General features: G+C 31.4%; 2 protein-coding genes across 3 annotated transcripts; both read left to right on the forward strand.

Annotated features, from left to right (window-relative positions):
• Window positions 1-7,165: 7,165 nt before the first annotated feature.
• LOC106768520 (aspartic proteinase) lies at window positions 7,166-12,649 on the forward strand. Of its 2 annotated transcripts, XR_002668895.1 has the most exons (15): window positions 7,166-7,350; window positions 7,952-8,326; window positions 8,439-8,499; window positions 8,967-9,061; window positions 9,174-9,286; window positions 9,490-9,658; window positions 9,727-9,766; window positions 9,861-9,925; window positions 10,173-10,286; window positions 10,420-10,484; window positions 10,596-10,752; window positions 10,831-10,950; window positions 12,010-12,098; window positions 12,225-12,416; window positions 12,544-12,649. XR_002668895.1 is itself a non-coding variant. In XM_014653710.2 (14 exons), the coding sequence occupies exons 2-14, from the start codon at window positions 7,958-7,960 to the stop codon at window positions 12,307-12,309; spliced, it is 1,542 nt and encodes a 513-aa protein (XP_014509196.1). In that variant the 5' UTR covers window positions 7,166-7,350; window positions 7,952-7,957; the 3' UTR covers window positions 12,310-12,515. The 2 variants fall into 2 exon arrangements, 1 of the variants encoding a protein (XP_014509196.1); XM_014653710.2 differs by lacking the exon at window positions 12,544-12,649 and having other exon boundaries at window positions 12,225-12,515.
• Window positions 12,650-17,719: 5,070 nt separating this feature from the next.
• LOC106768521 (S-type anion channel SLAH4) lies at window positions 17,720-19,258 on the forward strand. The gene is made up of 2 exons (XM_014653711.2): window positions 17,720-18,656; window positions 18,754-19,258. Exons 1-2 carry the CDS (start codon window positions 17,784-17,786, stop codon window positions 19,000-19,002), a joined length of 1,122 nt encoding a protein of 373 aa, XP_014509197.1. The 5' UTR covers window positions 17,720-17,783; the 3' UTR covers window positions 19,003-19,258.
• The last annotated feature ends 2,318 nt before the right edge of the window (window positions 19,259-21,576 follow it).

Genomic DNA, 21,576 nt, shown 5'->3' on the forward strand with positions numbered 1-21,576 from the left:
CTTTACACCCTCTTCTCCTTTTGCTTTTCTTCACTTTTGCTATCTTTTTCTTTTCAAAACACCAGCTTTGCATGTTAATGGATACGAGAACTCGTAGATGACACGACACTTTACCTTTCAACTCGTAACTATTAAAATTCAAACATTTCTATATCAGGTTGTCACAAAACTGAGATTTTGAACTAAGTATCAACATCATATCCTAGATTAGTGTTACATATACCACTGCACCGATAAAAAACAATTATCATCTTTTGTCCTACGTGATTGAGATGTACACATCTTAGAAAAACTATAAACCATAACATATTAATGACAATTAGTAATACTCACGGCCTGTGACTTATTACTTCTATGAATTTTTTTATTAGGAATTTTACAGTCATAACCATTGTGGTGAAGATGTGTAATGAAACTCAAATTGAGTTTTACCTTTCACTAAATATGCAGTATGCTTTTTGTAAGATATTTAATAATAATATAAGCTACCACTGTATTTTTTTTCTTTAAGATGTTTATTTTATGATATTTAATAATTTATATAAATTATATGCATTTTTGTGTAAATATTTATTTACTATGTCATACTTGTTTTAAAAATTTTTATTATAAGAGTAAATAAATATAGTATATACATAATAATTTGTTATGAGATGATAATGTAAAATATTTGTATACGGTCCATATAAGCAATCAATACTTACATTAGTTTATAATTTATATTATTTTCTTCATTTTAAGATATAACAAATTTAGATTTATTAAATATAGTAAGGCATATATATATATATATATATATATATATATATATATATATATATATATATATATATATATATATATATATATATATATATATATAATATATATATATATATATACCTAGGAGAATTACCAATTCATTTATAATACTGACATATATTTATTTATTTGGTTATTTTTCTATCATTTCATATCACAATAACTATTTCATTTATTAAAATTTTCACTTTTTTTTTGTTATTGAAAATATCACTCATAAATAACCTAATTATATTTTTTAATTTATAAAAATGTCATTCAAATTATTATTATTATTATTATTAAATTTGTTGATATTTGTACTAATGTCGTTTTAGTGTTATCGTTAATATTCTTATTTGAATGAATATTAGCATTCATAATTAATTATAATAATAATAATTACAAAACATATAACATAATCGTGATTTAAAATATTTAATGCACTTCTAAACACATAATAAATAATCATCCCAAAATATTAATATATTACATTATTATTACAAAGATAAAGAATACACATAATAATTTGTTAACAAAAATTCAATTTCTAAAACAGCTATGATATAACTATTCTCTCTATAATACTTTAAAAATAATAATTAAAATTCTTTAATCAAACTTTTAATTATTTTTTAAAATTCAATAAAATTTAAATATTATTTTTTAACTTTTAATCACAACAAATTATCATTTCACTATTTACTTATTTAAACATTATATAAAACAATTTTTTAAATCCATAATCATCCACTAATATACAAAAGATTTACATATAAAAATATTTTAATTTATATTATCATATAATAATATAATAATATAATTATTTAATTCTTTTTTACATTATTTAACTTTTTATTTTTATAACACACTATATATAATTGTAATAATTAAATATATATTTCTTAAATTTATTTTAAAAAATATAATAAAATTATATTCTTGTTTTTTAAAACAAAAAACAAAAACAAAATTGGTGTATGTACTGGTCACATGCTAATTTTAATAATAGTTGAAGATGTCATTTAAATTAGATATGAAGCAGGACTGTTTTGTAAAATCAAGTTAAAGATAACCTGCATATTAACTATAGCTTAAATACCTTAGAATTTCAATGCGTATACTTTTAAGTGAGTTAATAACTTTGACCAACAACTAAAACTAACTGTTCAATAAAGGAGTAAAAAAGAATATCCATATTTAAGATATATGTGAATAAAATATACTATAGATAATTGGTATATATAAATATTTATTGAACTTTAATATCAATTATAAATGGGGTGAAGGTACATATCATATTATTTTGTAAATATTTATTATTTGTAAAAAATTAAAATTAAAATTTATTTTATTTTATTTAATTAGAATTAAAATTTAAATGATATTTTATTAAATTTAATTTAATTAAAATTTTAATTTATATTATATACTTTTTCATAATTATATTTAAAAATTTATAATTTTCTTTCTAAAATATCTGAATACTCGTGATAGATATTTTTTAAATTGATATTCAACAAGAGACAAATGATATATTAAACTTTTTTATTATCCAATAATAAAAAAGTATTTATATATATATATATATATATAAAGTATTTCTTAAAAATGAAAAAAAAAATCTATGATAAATAATTGATCCATTATGGGTTGGTGAGTCAACTCAACCTAACTGATTTATTAGGGATAAAGAAGAATTCGAGTTTTGTTAGTTGATAGATTAAAGGGATTGATTTACTAGCTCACTTAATTATAATTTTTTAAATTATAAACGTTTTGTAATTTAAATCTAAATAAATTTAACTCAAAAAATGATGTTAAACTCAATACAAATCAAAATATTAAAAAAAAAGTAAAACACAATTAATGTATAATGAACTAATATTTTTTAAGATTTCATAACATAATAAATTAATAAAATAAAATTAAGTGGGTTGGTGAGCCAACCTGACTCATTATAAGTTCGACGTCAACGAGTCGGGTTTAAATAAACCGAGTTGAAAATTGACTCACATAAAAAAGTTACGTTTTTTAAAACTCACGACTCTAGTGGACCAGATTGACTCTTATAACCTATTTTCACAGCTTTAATTTTAATACATCTTTATAAGAAAGTCATATGTCTATTATATTAATTTTTATATATGCAAATATCTATTATTAAAAAGTAATAGCAATAAAAATTTAATTTATTTTATTTAATTAAAAGTAAATTAATTTTTATTTTATTGATTAAATATAATTAAAATTAAATTTTAATTTATATTTATTTAAAGGATAAAGATACTTTGACAACCAATTTTTAACAAATTTTTGACACCGGACACGTGTCATAAGCTAATTGGTCTATATGCTTCAATTTTTTTAAACATTAAACACACGGACCAATTGACTTATGACACATGTCCAGTGTCAAAAATTTGTTAAAATTTGGGTGTCAAAATATCATTATCCTTATTTAAATTATATACATTTTATAATTTTATTTTAAAAATTTATAAAATATATTTTTTAAATATTTGCATATATTCCATGAATTTTAAAATACTAAAAAATATTTTTTAAACTAACAAATAATAAAATAAATAGAGGATAATATTGAATGAGTAAGAGAACGAAAGCTCAGGAAATAGATGGAGTTAGGGATGGCAAAAAAATCCGTACTCGTGGATATTCGCGGATAAAATCCGTTACGGATTGATGGGTGTCGCGGGCCATACAAATTTGATTGCATATGAGAAATGCAGTATAGCTAGGGAATGACCCCTAGGTCGTCTCTCAAGGACCAAATGTGGTTCGAGTCTTAGGTCTAACATGAAGTGGGGGGGTTGTGAAAGGTTTTTACAAGGAAAATTAAATTAAATTAAAACTGAAAATTAAAAGCAACCAAACATACTTGAAAACTTTGAAATAAATGGACAAAGCATGAAGACCGAACGGTCCTACAGATGACCGAACGATTCTACATTGAGACCAAACTATCTCTAAACCAAGTGAGGAAAATGGAAATGCAAGAAGGTAAAGAAACCAAACAAAATAGATAACGTAGTGAACGGAAAAAGTAAATTGAACAGTGCAATAGATAAATATCCAAACACAATTAAAGTCATTAAAATGCAACACTAAATTAAGTGGATGAAAAACAACTCAACCTTGAACTAAGTGAAAACAAGAGAAATTAACAAGTCTATTTAACTTCTAGTAATTTATGTGAACCAAGGTGCAATTAACAAATAAATTAAAAGTCCAATTGGCCAAGGAAAAACACATGGCCGTGAGTCACCATGCACCCAAGTCAAACTTCAATTTCACCTTCTATAAGCCACAAAATGTGTTGACTTCTTCTCCCATGTGCACCATGTCTCAAAAGAAATTATAATATGCTTTAAAAACCAATTGAAAACCTTCCCATCACTTCTCCATGCAGCAATTTCGGAATCCACACTCCAAGACCACAAAATAACGTACCTACCAAGTGAATTCTACAAAAAATGCTTCAAAGACCAATGTGCAAATGGAAGATACCTTGGGTGCTCCTACCAATGTGCCAAGTAAGCTAAACCAAATGAAAACAAACTCCAAAAACCTCTCACCATCCTTGCAATTCTCGGCTGGAACAATGCAAAGCCAAATCCCAAAGTCGAAACATTCCCTTAGTCAAAATAAACATCTTTTGTGTTTGTTCAAAAGTGGTAAAAACTTAAATGCACCTTATCTCTCCCTTCCAATGCTCCATTTCGGTTTCTCCACCAAGACAACCCTTCAAAACCTTTTCTTCATCATACATTGACGTGAATACACCCCAAGGAACCAAGCATCAACTTCAAAACAAGTCATGAACAATAAACTCAAACATATGCTACTTCAACCCAACTAAATCTTCCATTTCTTCAAGTTTCTTTGCAAAAATGAAAATAAATCCTAAGCCATCAATTCCAGCTCTGTCCAGCCACAATAACAACCCCAAGATCTGGTCCCATCCTTGCTTCAAACATCAAAACCGAAAATCAAGAAGAAAGAGCCCAAACTACTACACTCACACATCAAGTTAAGCTCTTTTCAACCCAAAACTCACATGGAACTCCATTTTTATCATCCAACCAAATAAAATGCAAAGAAAAACGTGAGGAACAACAGCAAAGGGAGAGGAAAACGAAATATAAAGTTACTCAAACCCAACATCCACCATGGAAATGCAAAGACAAGCTCCAAAGCTCAAGCTCCAAGCATAAAAAACATAAGCAAATGGAAGAAGGAATGAATGGATTTTCACCACCAATGAGTTAAGACAACCAAGAGTAAGTCAAGGGAAGAAGAAAATCTGCATCATATCATTGAAAGTGGCTCAAAACCGTAGCACCAAACAAGCACCATGAGAGCATGTTCAAAACAAGAGAAACCCTAGAAGAAAGAAGCAAAAACCATGAGCTATGGGTCTCTCTTTTGTGTGGCTCGGTTTTCACACCCCAAATACCAAGAGTTTCACATTTGGTGGGGTCCACACACTACAAGTCAGCCCTAAAGAGATGCCACATGGCCCCCACAATTGGTTTTTTACAAAAATGCCCCTAAAAGGGTCCAAAACACCTAATTCTAATCAAAGGCTTCTAGAAAACGAAATTACAACTTTAATTAAAATCTAAATGACTAAATATTGAGTCTTGAATGTGCCACGCCATATCCTAATGCTCCAGATGATATTTCCACAATTTCCCTGTAACCAAAAATACGCTTAATCAGCTCAAAATATCCAAATTAGCGCAAATACGAATTTCTGACCAAATTAAGCAGAATNCGGAAAACGGAGAAATAACAGACAATTAAACACAATTCCCTGGTTTATTTAAGTGCAATAAACTAAATATGGTTCAAGAAATAACGACTCATCACGGATATTTAATACCCGCAGGTAAAAGGTACCCGCGGGTAGCGGGTAGCGGGTAGCGGATATTTTAATACCTGCTTGTTAACGGGTCGTGTTCGGGTATCACACTATCCATACCCGCGAATACCCGTTACCCGTTAAAAAAATAAAATTACAATTTTATTCTTAAATTTTTTTCTACCTTTTTAGTTAGGTTTTTTTTTTTTCTTTTAAATCTGTTTTAAAATTGGGCCAAAGCCCAAATCTCTTTTTTAGGATTTCATTCTGTATGCATCTTTGGAGTGTTCCCGTAGAAGTCTCCTCTCCACCAACACATCCATTCCCACCACTGTCAACAACGTATCCATTCCCACCACTGTCACCGTCAACGGTAACGACAAACAAAACATGCTTTTTCATCTCCTGTTACAATGCTCCTACTTCTTTGAATACTTCTTTCACTGTTGAAAAAAAAAAAGAAACTTTCAGGCAGAGGCAAACGTTTAATGCTCCTATTTCGTATCTCACTATTCCAAATTAGGTATCCTCACAGATTCGCATCTCTTCTACCACTTCTTATATTTTCACCGATTAAAACGCCTTTTTCCAACTTTCCCACCGATCAAACACTTCTCTGCCGATTGATTTTTGATTTCAACTGTTCAACCTCTTCTTTTCAACTGGGAGTGAATCGACGAGGTGCGCACGACGATGATGACTGAGTTTGCGACGGCCGTGGAGGTGATGCGATTCATGGTGGCCGTTGAAAGGGGAGATGATGCTTGCGATTTTGTTGATCGAAGAAGATTAAGGCAGAACACGATGGTTATTGTTGTTGGCTGATGGAGATTTGAGCTCTTGAGGGTTATTGTTTCTGGGTTAAGTGTTGGTTGCGCAGAAGATGGAGGGGAAGGGGAAAAGGAGAACCCTAGAAAGGTTTGGGCTTGGCCCATCTTAAAGATTAGGAAAGAAAATCTAAAAAGAAAGTTTGGACTCTCTCCCTTTTAAAAAATTGCGGGTTGAAACGGGTATCCGCAGATTGAAAAAAATCCACGGATTTTTTTTATGCGAATATCCGACAGATAACGAAGCGGATACGGATATACTTTTTTACATGCGGGTCGGGCGAACCGTTGTCATCCCTATATGGAGTACAGATTGTCTGCTGATTTTTATGCCAGTTTTTTATTTAATATTAAAAATACACTGACATTAATATATTAACTTTTTAATATATTTAAAATATTAAAATTACCATATGAGGACAAAAAAACTAAGGAGAAAATGTAACTTCAGAAAAATGGTGTGACATCCTCAAAAAGGCACGTATTCCAAACCCAAACCACCACGTATCTGCATGCATAAAGAAATATAGAAAAATGGTTCTTTTTCTGCATTAAATATATAGAAAGATGGTTCTTTTTCTGCATTAATGTCAGTTACCAACCGGCTGTGGATTTACCCTTAAGATCTAGGGTGAGGATCGTGTGGAAATGGAGGGTAGGGATTGAAAGATTGCACCGCCTTGTTTGATTTTTGCGTTCTCATTAGGCGAAAAGAAAGGAATAAAGAGTGGTAAGGTCAGAAGAAAGGCAAGGAAGGTGTGTGTGTGTGTGAGAGAGAGACACTGAACTGCTTATAACTTATTCTCTTTGCCTCAATTGCCTTCTCTTATGCACTGCGATCTCTTCTCCATATAGTCGGTAATCTCATTCCTCCATTCTCATTCTTCTTCTCTGTCTTTTTCAATTAACTCTGTATCTCATTTTACAATGATCTGGCCCTTTCTCCTCATTTTAAACACGCTACTGTGACGTTCTCTTTCATCGGTTTCGTTTCACCTAATTATTTATTGTTTAATTCTGTTTTCATGCGCAGTTTGTCTCTTGAAACTGTACTTTATTATTATAATAATCGTTTTTGGTATTCTGTTTATACCAGGCGAATTGAAACAATTTTCTATGCTTTCCTTCTTTTGGCGGATAACAGAGAAAAGAAAAACTATTATCTAGGTTTCACCGGAAAAGTCCACGTTTGTCTGGATTTCAGTCTGTTTTTATTTTTTTTTTAACTTTTTGTGTTTGTCCATCTATATCACGTTTTTTTAGTTTTTTTTTTTATTTTTATAATTCCATATTCATGGTTTTTATTGGTCAAAAGTTGACACAATAAGTTGAAATTCATCTTTTCTAATTTATTCTTTTTTGTTTTTATTTGTTGTCAATTATATTATTTTAAGCATCCTCAATTTTGAGTATTTTCGTGGTAACAATTCTTATTGAATTTACAAATTTGGTTGAATAGGAGAATATGGGGAACTACATGAATGTGATCTCGTTGTGCTTGTTTGTGACAACCCTGTTGTTTTCTGCTGTGTCTTGTGCTCCCAATCATGGACTGCGTAGGATTGGGCTCAAGAAGATTAAATTGGACCCTAACAACAGGCTTGCTGCTCGAATTGGGTCCAAAGATGATTCTTTCCGGGCTTCTATTAGAAAGTTTCATCTTCAAAACAACTTTGGTGTCACTGAGGAAACCGATATTGTTGGCTTAAAGAATTACTTGGATGCTCAGTATTATGGTGAAATAGCCATTGGAACATCTCCTCAGAAGTTCACTGTCATTTTCGACACAGGCAGCTCTAATTTGTGGGTGCCATCATCCAAATGCACCTTTTCGGTAATTTATTTGCGCTATACTCTAATATTTAATTCGTCACTTATGAATATGTACCAGATTTAATTGCTCTCATTCATTGTATTTATTCATGTCATTTTGCATTTTGGTGCAGCTTGCATGCTACTTCCATGCTAAGTACAGGTCTAGCAGATCAAGTACTTACAGGAGAAATGGTTTGTCTTCCTCGTCATTTCTAATAACGCTTTAAAGTTAACGTTGTTCCTTTAGCCCGTGGTTTAGCTAAAACTGTTTGTGGAAGTTCCCTCGTTGTATAAATTTAAAAACCGAAGATTTGAAATTTGAGTAGCTGGCAAATCCTCTTTCGTTTTTCAGATTAGTTTGAATCCATTTATTTTTTTCAGTCTCTGTATTATGCCAATAGGAACAAACATATATTCTACGATACGATAGAGATGAAGTTTGAAATTTTGCCATCTAATATATGGTTAGGGCCTTAATGGTAGTAGAACGTTCAGATGTCTGTAGGTTTTGACATTGTAATTTGGTTTGTGGAATATATCTATTTGGTACCTGTGTTTATATGTTCCTCTGTTTTGGCCCACTTGTTGTTTTGCTCATGTACAAAGGATGCTGGGATGATGTCTTTCTCTATAACACTATTTTTCTGGCTATTCTATAGGAACTGCTGCTGCTATTCAATATGGTACTGGAGCAATTTCTGGTTTCTTTAGCTATGACAATGTTAGACTCGGTGACATAGTTGTAAAGAACCAGGTAAGGGCTGTATTGCTGATCATCAATGTTTATTTTAATCGAGGAGGGTGTAAGATGACTTCTCATAATATATTGATTAGTAATTAATAGAATTCCTTTTCATTCCCAACAGGAATTTATCGAAGCAACTAGGGAGCCAGGTCTTGTATTTTTGGCAGCCAAGTTTGATGGTATACTGGGACTTGGATTTCAAGAGATATCTGTTGGAAAGGCTGTTCCAGTGTGGTATTTGTTATGACTTCAATTTTATTCATTATTTTGTTAGAAGTTGATTCAATCAGCCTCTTGCAAAGGCAAGTTAAGGCTGCTTAACACAGACCTAGTGGGTCCAACTCTTCCTATAGTGAGAGCCTTGTATAGGCTGCCCTTTTTACTTTTCTTCAAAGTTTAGTGAATCCCCGTGTTTAACTTATCTTATTACCTGTCAGGTACAACATGATTGAACAAGGTCTTATTAAGGAACCAGTATTTTCATTTTGGTTAAACCGCAAACCAGAGGAAGAGGAAGGAGGTGAGATTGTTTTTGGAGGTGTTGACCCTGCTCACTATAAGGGAAATCATACTTATGTGCCTGTGACCAGAAAAGGATATTGGCAGGTTATTATTTTCTTTGTACTTAATGTTTTCTTTACCTTTCTCTTTGTTAATTTTCTTTTCTTTTTCAGTTTGACATGGGAGATGTACTAATTGGTGGTAAACCCACTGGTACGTGTAGATAATGTGTTCTTCGTATGGTGTATACTTTGCATTGGTTATAATTTCAATTTATTTTGACTAAGCTGATGTAATTGTCATTCAGGATATTGTGCCGGTGGGTGTGCAGCCATTGCAGACTCAGGGACTTCGCTGTTGGCTGGTCCAACGGTATGAACAAATGCTAGATATAGATTGATTAATATTTGTATGGTTTCAATTTAAAATTCTTATACTATATGCAGCACTCTCTCATAAGATATTCCTCTGTCGGTTCATGATCTATTTCAACAATTATGGAGATTTTAGACATTCATAATTCTCATTGCACTTTTTATATTGTCCTACGCAGAAAGGTCTAACAAAGGCTTTGCAAATAGCTTGTTTCTGTGAACACTTATTGCTTTTGTTCTTGTAGGCTGTAATAACTATGATAAACCATGCAATTGGAGCAGCTGGAGTTATGAGCCAAGAATGCAAGACCGTTGTTGCAGAGTATGGACAAACGATATTGAATTTGCTTTTGGCTGAAGTGAGTACCATTTGTAATTTGTTCTTGCCATATTTTTCTTAATAGCTTGACCTTTGTCACGAATGGCTGTTTGAAAGATCTTATATTCTTTTAAAATTAAGTTTTCTTATGTTTTTTGCTTTACATACTTTAGGCACAGCCGAAGAAGATCTGTTCTCAAATTGGATTGTGCACCTTTGATGGGACTCGTGGTGTTGAGTAAGTCCTGAAAATATTTTTGCTCCTTTAGTCTTTGGCAATTTATTTAAATACTTTAATATTTTAACACATGATTTCCATTTTATTATTTGTTCACCCCCCTCACCCCAGTATGGGCATAGAGAGCGTTGTGGATGAGAATGCAAAAAAATCATCTGGTGGTCTTCATGATGCGGCTTGTTCTGCGTGTGAGATGGCGGTTGTTTGGGTGCAGAACCAGCTCAGCCAAAATCAGACACAGGATCAGATACTAAACTACGTTAATCAGGTGAGTCAGTTCTCTTAATTTTGCTATTCAAGCATCTTTCTGCACCTCTTGATTCATAGGTTCATGATGATGTTGCAGCTTTGCGATAAAGTGCCAAGCCCGATGGGAGAATCTTCTGTTGGCTGCGGGGATATCTCTTCATTACCTATAGTGTCTTTTACTATTGGTGGAAGAACTTTTGACCTTCGCCCAGAGGAGGTAAGATTTCCTCAGGCTAAAACCTGATTTGTTGCTTTAATGCTTTTGTTATGATTGATCACTTAACCGAATTTTATTTTAATGAAAACAAGATAAATTCAGAGTGGTAGGAGTTAAGAGTAATAGGAGTACAAGGCACCATTTTATAGAAAAATAAAATCAATAACGGAATTGAAGATAAACCTGGTAACATCAGCTGAATTGCAATTTCATAACTGTACGTAAAGAACCATGGGCTACAAAACCCATATCCTATTGATGCCACGTTTTCCATAGAGTAGGATTAACAATTATTTACTAGTTAAGCGGTTTATCAGAATGGGATTATGTGATTATTCTTCTGTTATCTAACACCAACATATGGGTAGTAAGTAGTTAGTACAAAGAAATGAGTACACACCTAAATTAGTCCCTCGATGTACATTTGCCATCAATCTCTTTCTCGAACGAATTGACATTTATTACGAGTAAACACTAATTTGATCCACCATTATATATGTGAAATCAATCTGGTGCTCCAAAGAATTGACATCAACTTTAATCTCCCACTAAATACAAACCAACATCAGGTAAGAAGTTAGGGGAGCTCCATTAATTGTTAACAGCGGTAATTTATAGCCCTTTTTTAATAAAATTTTACGGTAATTTAATCCCTAAATTCGAATCTCCATTGATGTTATTCCCATAATCTTCGCTTCGTGTAGAAGGAAGATATTATGTGGCGCCCACACGTAAACTCATTAACTAAATCTTTTGTTCTTTTTTCAAATTGTTGATTAAATGACTAATAATGTCACATCGACAAGTATAAGATTAACATCAGAGCAAAAAGAGAAAAGTTGTACCCTTGAATTTGTCGATATATGAAGTTGTTTCTAACCTCTGGTCATCGGGGGGGACAATTTGGAAAAAGATAAAGGGTTAACAGGAATAAAACTTACACTTAAGGACGGGAGATCAGTCTCTAAAGTGCTCATAATTTTATGTGGGGGGAGTTGCATAAATTTTTTTGCAAGAATATTCTCGTGTCCTCATTTAGTTTCTATTTGGTTTATTCAGTACATACTCAAAGTGGGTGAAGGCCCCGTGGCTCAGTGCATTAGTGGCTTTACTGCAATAGATATTGCACCTCCTCTTGGCCCTCTCTGGTACGCAAATTTGTTTCAACTAGCCCCACATGACATTTACCTCTTTTTTATTTTATTCTCTGTTGTCTTTTGGGATTGTAATTCATCTGATTTGATTCTCACTGAATGGGATATACGTTAATGCAGGATCCTTGGGGACGTCTTCATGGGGCCTTATCATACAGTATTTGATTTTGGTAATCAAAGAGTGGGATTTGCTGATGCAGCGTAAAGTGATTATCAGAATATGGCTATCCTTGCTCTATTTCTTGCCATCAAATGGACCTAAAGTCATGGCTTGTACGTGTTTATATCGATGTTAAATACTTTGGGTGTTTCATAATGTAGCTTAACAGATGTATCTGTGGCATAAGCCCATAGCAGGCTCCGTACTGTGATTGTTATGCATGTTTAGTTGATAGATTACAGTTCTCATGACCCCTCGTTAGTTCTCTTTAAAACTATGATAAAATGAGAATGTTATGTAGATAAAACAAAAGGCGGACCGGTCAGCTTTAAAATTACATATGCAATCCAATCCAAGTATCTTTAGAACACTGGAACTTTAGTTTCAAACTATCAATTCATGTAAAATTTAATCATGACTAATGTCTGATTAGATATTAATCATCATAACTTAAAATGATTTTCCAAATGTATAGATTGATGAAGATATAAACTGCTACAAATAGTAATGAGCACCCTTTTGAGAAACCGTGTCAAACCTTTTGACAGCCAACAACTAAAGATATCATTAGATGATAATACAAGATCAAAATTCACCTCTAGATCTCATCATATTTTAAGTTTACAGATATCTAACTTGAAATTTAATTATGAAATTCCACTTTTTTTATGCTCATATTTTCTTATAACTTTCCCTGATATCCTGTTTTTAGTGGGAACATTTCTACACTCGACTTGAGCTTCTTCATTATATTTTCTAGTTTTAGTTTTTTACGTCGTAGATAAAAATTAACTTTCAGCTTTTGTTTGGTTTGATATTAAATAAGGATTTGGAAAATTAGCTGTACATTTTGATTTTAAAGGTGCGATACATTAGGATTTTTAAGGTGGTTATCTGACAATAACAAGGGAAATAAAGAGAATATAAGCAAAATTTGTCAGCAGCCATGGCAGCACTGAGGTGGGTAGTTGTCGCTGACGCTAGTTTCACCATCTTCACCCACCGTTGCACTAATGGCCTTCATGTCACATCTCCGACTCTTGCGTTAACGTGATCGACACTGCATTCATCGTCGTCAATCATTGTCTTTATCTTTTACTTTCCTTTGCTTCTCTTGATTTCCATTTGAAAATGATTCTTTAACAATAAAAAGAAACAATAATTACTCGAAGAAAACTTTACACTTATAAAAACTATTTACTTAACCTAAATTCAAATCAATACCATATGAATAGGATTAGTCAGGCATAGGTTAAATTAGACTACAATGAGATTATGTTAAGTAAGTTGAGACAAATTTAGATTAGACAAAGTTAGATCGAGTCTAATTTAGATTATGTTGTGTCTAACTTAGATTAAGCATAGTAGTTTAGGTGGGGATTACGTGAAGTTAGTTGAGATGAGTTCAAGTTGACTGAATGGATTATGTCAAGTTGATTGTGAGTTAATTAATAAATACTTTCATAACTCTTCTAATTGATTATAATCTTTTATTAATTTTATATATTCATCATGTAGGGTAAAGAGTATGATTCTTTATACATTTCAAAAAAACAATAATGCATATCCACAATGATCATCAATAGTAACATTAATATTGATACGTAAGATGAAAAATCAGATGGAACTGATTTAATATGTGTATTTTTACATTTGTTGCATAAATTAAAATCTTATATTAAATTTAGTCTTAGATTGCATATCTTATTTTTGCTGAAGAATTATTATGTTTGAAATACAAGGCTTCAAAATATGACACTTTGTAGATCTTTAACACCATTGAATTTTAGTCTTCTATACACTTTTCATTTTAGCTTGATTCATTAGAGTTACCATTGATGTCATAGCATAATAAACAAATTTAAGTAACTCATGTTTAATTGTCTCTTTTTTTGTAATGTCAATTTCTTTGAAATGATTGAGCACCATATTAAGTTCTTTTTTGAATGCCTAACTCTATTTACGATTTTTTTTATGAAATATTTGAAAAGTTCATTCTAGTTCATATGATATGAATATCATTCTAGAGTTATATGCACTAATTATTAAGCACATGATAGATATATGTTTGTCTCAAAATACAACCATTACTTTCACTATCAAATCTTATATGTTGAACTCGATCCAACTCCTCAATTTTTACAAAATATTTTTTATGAAATATAATTTAATAGTCATTGACACATTCAAAGAATAAAGGTAATGAATTACAAGCACGACGAATGTGATCTCCACAATTACTAAAGGTTGACTATTGTTCAAAATTCATGACATTTTTCCATGCTTCCAAGACAACATCCCATGCCTCAACAAAATTAACTAACATTTTGCACTTGACTTGCACATTTTCTAAATGTGAAAACGACATAAAAGATGATAATATTAAGAAAATACAATGTCAATGATATTCATCAAAGTTGGGTCTCTGTCACTAACAATGACTTGTGTACCACTATCAAATGCCATAAATAATCCTCTTATTCGTTTTATAGTCTAAGTAAAATTATTTTTTCGTTCATTTGATAAAAATACAAAGACATCTAAGAAAGTCAATCATGTTGATGTCACCCTAACTATCTCAATGCATTCAACAATTTTATAACATGAGGATGTGTCCAAAAGTGGTTACTCACCACCTTAAATTTGTCTATACATATACTCCAATTAATGTATTTATCACTTTCTAGCATCATCATCAATTACTGTAATTTAGTTCTTAAACCTCTCAATTATTCTTTGTAAGTGTATACTGCATTATATACTTTCTTGATTGTTGTCATATTACACTAATTATTTTCTTCGAGAGTAAGAAAAATGTTTGCAGGTTTCACTTAACTCTTAGTTATATCAACAAGTAATAACTGTTCATTGGATTTTAACCTCCTAGCAAAAGGGTGATAAACTATAGTCTATGACAAATCATGGTTATGATATCTTCACATTACCTTCAATAGTCACTCATCTCTATTAGAAATTGGTTTGCCTCTCAATTTAAAAGGATAATCACATTTTCTTGTACCAGATATATTAGGTTTGAACATCAAATTTGTATTTCTTGTATTTTTCACCTCTTTCATATACTAACAATATGCATATCTTTCTCTTAGGTTGACCATTAACTTTACAAGATCTTATAATGATAATAACAAAACCAAGATCAAAATTAATCCTTTTAACACCTACTGAGTTAACCCATTACATGTGAGAAAAATATGATTTATTATAAAATTATTTGTATAATTTCTCTCACGCATTTCATTTATGAAATAAGAGAAACTTTGAAATTGAAATTTACTTATAATTCCACGAAAACTTAAAAAATAATATTTCATCTTTAAATATGAAAACTCTAAAAACCTAAAACATTACATCAACATAGAATACATCACTTATTCAATAATCATAACTAGATATCAACAAATTAATAAAATAAAACAAGAAAAACAAAATTTTAAAAAATTAAAAACAATAAACAAAAGATGTAAAATAAATTTAAAATTAAAAATAAAAAGTATTGAATTTCGAAAATTATGAAGAATTTAGGAACACATATTTGGTATCATAGTAAAATTTGATTTGATAGTAAATTGGATATAAAAAAATAGGAGGGTTACATATGGAACGTCCCTACAATCAAGTATAAAATTTATAGTTAATCAATAGCAAGCCTTAGATTAAGATTTATAGTTAATTTATATAAGGCATAATGATTATATTAGTATTATTATAAATAAAAGTTTGAGTTATTACAAATTATAACTTTTAATACAAATACTATTTTGTATGAAAATTATGCATATTTAATAATATGTTAATGGTAAGAAAATACCTGAAAATCGAAGTATTGTGTGTAAGTATATGAAATTACTTGTGTTGCATTGTAACAAACAACATATATAGCAAAATACAGCAGAAAACTTTAATGTAACTGGACTAATTGTTATGTATTATTCATGTGCTTCAATATCAATAAACCGGAAGTTATAGCGTACGTTAAAAAACTATTTTTTATCTATACGTTCATGTTCAGTCTCAATCAAACCTTTTCAAAGCACATGCATTTGGATGCTTTTGATACCGTCCATCCTCTTTCATTAAATTTAAAGCAAAATTATTGCTTTTAAACTTTAATTATTATTAAATTACTCAGGAATAAACAGATCTATTATAATTTTAAAGCCAGTGAATTTTAATTCTTTCCTTTCGTTGTAATAATTAAAGTTTTGAAGTAGCCTCTTGGGAGCATGAAAGGCTGATATTCATTTTTGGAAAACAAGTATTGGAATCCAGTGGTGAGGTAAAGTAGCAAAAGATTTTGTATATAATTTTTATGACAACTTATTGAAAGTGAAAGAGATAAAAAGGCACATTAGTTTTATAATTTTAGTCAAATCCCCACTAATGGTTGGATACATAATTTATCCCTTGCAAGATGGCTAGTTGGTTCCCACTATCCATCTTGCTATCTATTCGTTATAATCTGTAAAGATCCTCTTTAACACACTACCTCATGAAATCATATTAAATAGTATTTAAACACCAAATTGGTCTAATTTCTTATGTCTTTCCTACTCTCTGCCACTAAAGTGAATCTTATTCAATCACGCATGGAGTGCACCTAAAAGTGTCTTGGGAATTACTAGCAGATTTGAACATCAAAAAATGACTACTAATATCCGACATATGAAGCACTAATTGTTACAATGCAAAAATAGAAGGCTAAAATGCGTGATAATATGCACAATGTAGTGACATGTGATTAGGAATTTGAAATGTTATATGCTGTGTGGTTAGGATAAGAACCTAGCTTTCTCCACTAGCCCCAGTATTTCCATCAAAGTTATGTATTAAGAAAAAGGGAAATCTAACTTCAGATTTACTCTCTTCCTTCTTTTATGCTGAAAATTACAAAATTAAAGCTTTTATAAATTCATTATGACCAACATAACTTTTTATTTTCTGAAAAAATAACTAGAGTAAGATTAAATTTAAAGCTTAGAATTTCGGCTGTTGTAAAAGTAAGACCCTATAAAAGGACGTCAACATTTTTAGGTAAAGTATGACTTAACGACCCACTTGATTTGAATGCATACCATGACCTTCCTGAGTTTTGTTTTTGTCTCATTAAAATATTAATTCATCTTGCCACTCCAAAATTGGTAACACTTCAACTTAGCACTAAGGAATGTAAAGTGGGTTTTGAGAAAAAATTTCTTTTTCTTCCACCTAAAATTTATAAAACAAGATATTATCAAGATTATGATATTGAAACGATATATATATTTTTTTCATTTCTTTAATCTCAAATGGTAAAAAAATTATAAAAATATAAATTTTGAAAAAATATTAATTAAAATATAAATACCTTTAATGATTAGAAAAAGACAAGTATGAGAAAATGAAAGGTAACTACTTATCCATACCAATTAATTTATAAAATGTTCAGACAGCATGCATTGATGAGAGTTTATTTGTGATCCTTGCACTATATAATCCCTGGACCTGGAAGTGAGTGAGACATGTTACATTCCAAAATCAGTGACAGCAACATGAAGGCAGCAGTTGATGTAATCGAAGGTGATTCCATGAACAATACAAACCCAACAGAGATCACCAAGCCATCATCACATTCACGGTTGCCAATCTTGACCAAGATCCATGTTGGTTACTTTTTTATATGCCTTTCTTTTGGTGCACAGGCTTTGCTGTGGAAGAGTTTGAGTAAACACAACCAGGACTCAAACTCTCTTTGGCACGGATTCAATTTCATGCCTTCCTTTGCATTTCTACTACTTTGGTGCGTTGCACTGTTCGTTGCCACTACTTTATCTTTACTTTACGTCCTCAAGTGCATCTTTCACTTTGATGTGGTGAAAGAGGAGTTCTCACACTATATTGGAGTCAACTGCATGTACGCTCCTTGGATTTCTTGGCTTCTCATGCTTCAATCAGCACCCATGATTCTTCATACAAACTGTTATTACAGAGCTCTTTGCCTGGCTTTTTCCTTTGTGATATTGTTCATTGATATTAAACTTTATGGACAATGGTTCACAACTAAAAGGAGGTTTCTGTCGATTGTGGCAAACCCTACTAGCCAGGTTTCGGTTATAGGGAACTTGGTGTCTGCTCGAGTTATTGCAGAAATCGGTTGGAAAGAGATTGCAGTTGTAATGTTCTCCATTGGATCGGTATTCTATTTGGTTATATTCATAACTCTATATCAGCGTCAGAAAAATGGAAACCAGTTTCCCACAGTGCTAAGGCCGGCTTACTTCTTGTTTTTTGCTGCACCAAGCATGGCAAGTTTAACCTGGAAATCCATCCTAGGTGATTTTGTCACCCCATCAAAGATGCTCCTCTTTCTGTCCTTATTCCTTTTTATGTCGCAGGTTCTTGTCTGTTTCCAATATTTTACCAGTTTTTATCTTGGTTTGTTTTAACCTGTTTGATTCTAATGAAGGAGTCAAACTTTGTTCTTGAATGCAGGCTTGCAGACCAGCCATGTTCAAGAAATCGATGAAGAGGTTGAACGTTACATGGTGGCTGTACTCATTCCCTTTAACCTTCCTTGGTCTAGCTTGTGGGGAATATGCTGAAGATGTGAAAAGTGGCATGGCCCCTTGGTTAATGCTGGTTATATGCATGCTCTCCGTCCTGGTTTTCATTGCTTTGATGATCGTCACTGTACTCAGAATTGAGATGCTACTCAACAAAAATGCTCCCTTTATAAGTTGAAAGGTTGAAAATAGCCACTGCTCTCTCTCTTGTTTGCTTAAAAATAAAGAATTTGTGCAAAAGGAAAAAAAAAAACATATCAATAAAATTCAAAGTTGTCTGATATAATACAAAGAAAAGTAAGAAAAAAAAAGAATTCTCTAGAGACATAATATGTCCGTGATTTAACCAAAAATTATAATTATAATTTTTGGAATAGGTTGTACTTTATACTATGTATTTATTTTCAAATTGATGTTTTTAATAAAAATGTTTGAAAAAAAATAATATTGGAAGTCTCACATCAACTAGACATAAAACTAAATTATAGTATATAAACGGTGCAAATCTTGTTAAGTTTAAAATTAACTTCTTGATATCATAATTTTGGTTCAAGATGCACTACCTCCATGTATTTTTCTAAGAAATTATCTTATTTTCTAATATATTTTGAATAGTGTATATATATACTTTTCTAACAAAGATGATCTTCTCTAATATAATATTCACAACCACATTTCTCAAATATATAATAACCTATTAATTATTACAATATATTATCTAAATATAATATAGAGTAATTGAAAAAATAATATAATATTTATTATCGTCAGATTTTAATTTCATACATTTATATATTAAATTTGAACTTCAATCTTATAACAATAATTTATATTCATTTTTCCATTCTTTTACTTTTTGTTATAACAATTATATTATAGGTTAAATATGCTTTTAGTCCCTGAAGTTTCATTGATTTTTTGTTTTAGTCTTTGTATGAAATATTGATGGCATTTCATCCTCTTAATATGAAAACTCGTATTTTTAGTCCCTAAAAACAGACGCCGTTAGTTTTTCTGTGATGTGACTATATTCTTCCACATCCATTGACCATTTCTTGATCTCCTTCACTTTCTCTCTCTAAAACCTCAAGTTCTCTCTCTAACGCCCTCTCACTGCTCTCTCTCGTCTGCAACTGATTCTCCCATTCCGTTTACGCGCACTCCCTTGCCATGAGCTCGCTGACCTCAACGTCACCGAAATCCACTAAGAGTCGTCGTTGTTCCTCGATCGCCTTCTTCCGGTGCAAGGGTTTGAGTGGATGAATTGATGAATGGAAGGGTTCGGTACGAGAACGGGTGAATGTAAAAGATTAGTGTTTGGATTTGAGGAGAAAGTGAAATTTTTAATTAGTGTTGTTTGTGTGTTTTTTTTCTTTTTGCGTTTTTTGGTTTTGCTTTTGCGTGATGTCGCGGACTAAAAGAAAAGAAGAACACTTTAAGCTCCTTTGTAGGTTTCTGGGTTATTATCTGGATTTGGGTGTTCATTATATTTTAACGTGTATGTTTATTATTTTTTAGCAAAGCGTGCATCTGTTGTGCTATTTCAGGGGATTTGTCTTGCTGGATTTTTTTTTTGTTCATGCGTTACAGAGACTAATGCTTTATGCCTCTGAAGTTTTCATTGTTCATATATTTTTGGTTATTTTCTTTTAATTACTATTATCCTAACAAAGTCAAGAATAATATCTTATTTTTTTGGAAAAGTTACATCTGGATGGTAGTGGACTGGGCACCATTTTGAGAATATTCAGTGTTCTTTTCCATTTATGTTCTTCTGGTATTTTGAGAGAAGGAGAGGTTCCATCAATTTACCTACTTTGATACTCTTTTAGCTAGAGTAATAATTTTAAAGAACTTGCTTTAATTCTTTTTCTTTCCAGATTAAAATTGGAATTCAAAAAGTTTATATGTCTTCATAGGCCACAATCCATTCAAGAAGCAGTTCGGTTNGCTCGCTTCCAAGAAGAAGTCTTACAAGAATTAACTAAGAAGTTGCAGGGACCGTCTTCGAGAATTGTGGATGATTCAGGCAGACCTCCCGGGATTGTACTCAATGCTTCAACTTCTTTGTGATTCCCTTTCCATCAATTGATTCGTACTGCTGCTACAAAAAGTAATACTAGGACTTGAGGTCAAGTCCTGTGTGTAGGGGTGGAAATTTGTTATAACCCTTTGTTTAGAATAGTTTTCTGTTAGTTGATTTGTAACAATGAGAAATGCGTTTTCATATTAAGGGGTGGAAATGCGTTTTTATCTTCTTTGCAGATGAGAGAGAGAGAGAGCAGTGAGAGGGCGTTCTTGAGGTTTTAGAGAGAGAAAGTGAAGGAGGTCAATGGATGTGGAAGAGTACATGACTGTGTCGTTAGCCACATCACAAAAAAATTAACGGCGTCTGTTTTTAGGAACTAAAAATACGAGTTTTCATATTAAGAGGATGAAATGTCATCAATATTTCATGCAGGGACTAAAACCAAAAATTAGTGAAACTTTAAGGACTAAAAGTATATTTAACCCTTATATTATTCATTATAAACAAGTTATGGTAAGCATATATAGTATAGCTCGTTCTATTAAATGTTAGTCGATCAATTCTTAAGTTAAATAAGTGAAATTCTTTATATCGGATCTGACGTGCATTGATGCCATAATGACCAAAGGGGGTCAATGTAAAAAGGTAAAAAAGATTAATTCAAACTCATTATTAAAAATTATAAAGAAATTCAAGATAAAGTGATAGGTTAAACATAAATTA

This window comes from Vigna radiata, chromosome 7, assembly GCF_000741045.1.
Source record: "Vigna radiata var. radiata cultivar VC1973A chromosome 7, Vradiata_ver6, whole genome shotgun sequence".
NCBI lineage: Eukaryota > Viridiplantae > Streptophyta > Magnoliopsida > Fabales > Fabaceae > Vigna > Vigna radiata.

Coding starts and splice junctions, on each gene's coding strand:
- LOC106768520 (XM_014653710.2), top strand. CDS start 7,958: ATGGGGAACTACATGAATGTGATCTCGTTGTGCTTGTTTGTGACAACC. Junction 9,062..9,173: donor ACATAGTTGTAAAGAACCAG/GTAAGGGCTGTA, acceptor CATTCCCAACAG/GAATTTATCGAAGCAACTAG. Junction 10,951..12,009: donor TTGACCTTCGCCCAGAGGAG/GTAAGATTTCCT, acceptor TGGTTTATTCAG/TACATACTCAAAGTGGGTGA.
- LOC106768521 (XM_014653711.2), top strand. CDS start 17,784: ATGTTACATTCCAAAATCAGTGACAGCAACATGAAGGCAGCAGTTGAT. Junction 18,657..18,753: donor TATTCCTTTTTATGTCGCAG/GTTCTTGTCTGT, acceptor TCTTGAATGCAG/GCTTGCAGACCAGCCATGTT.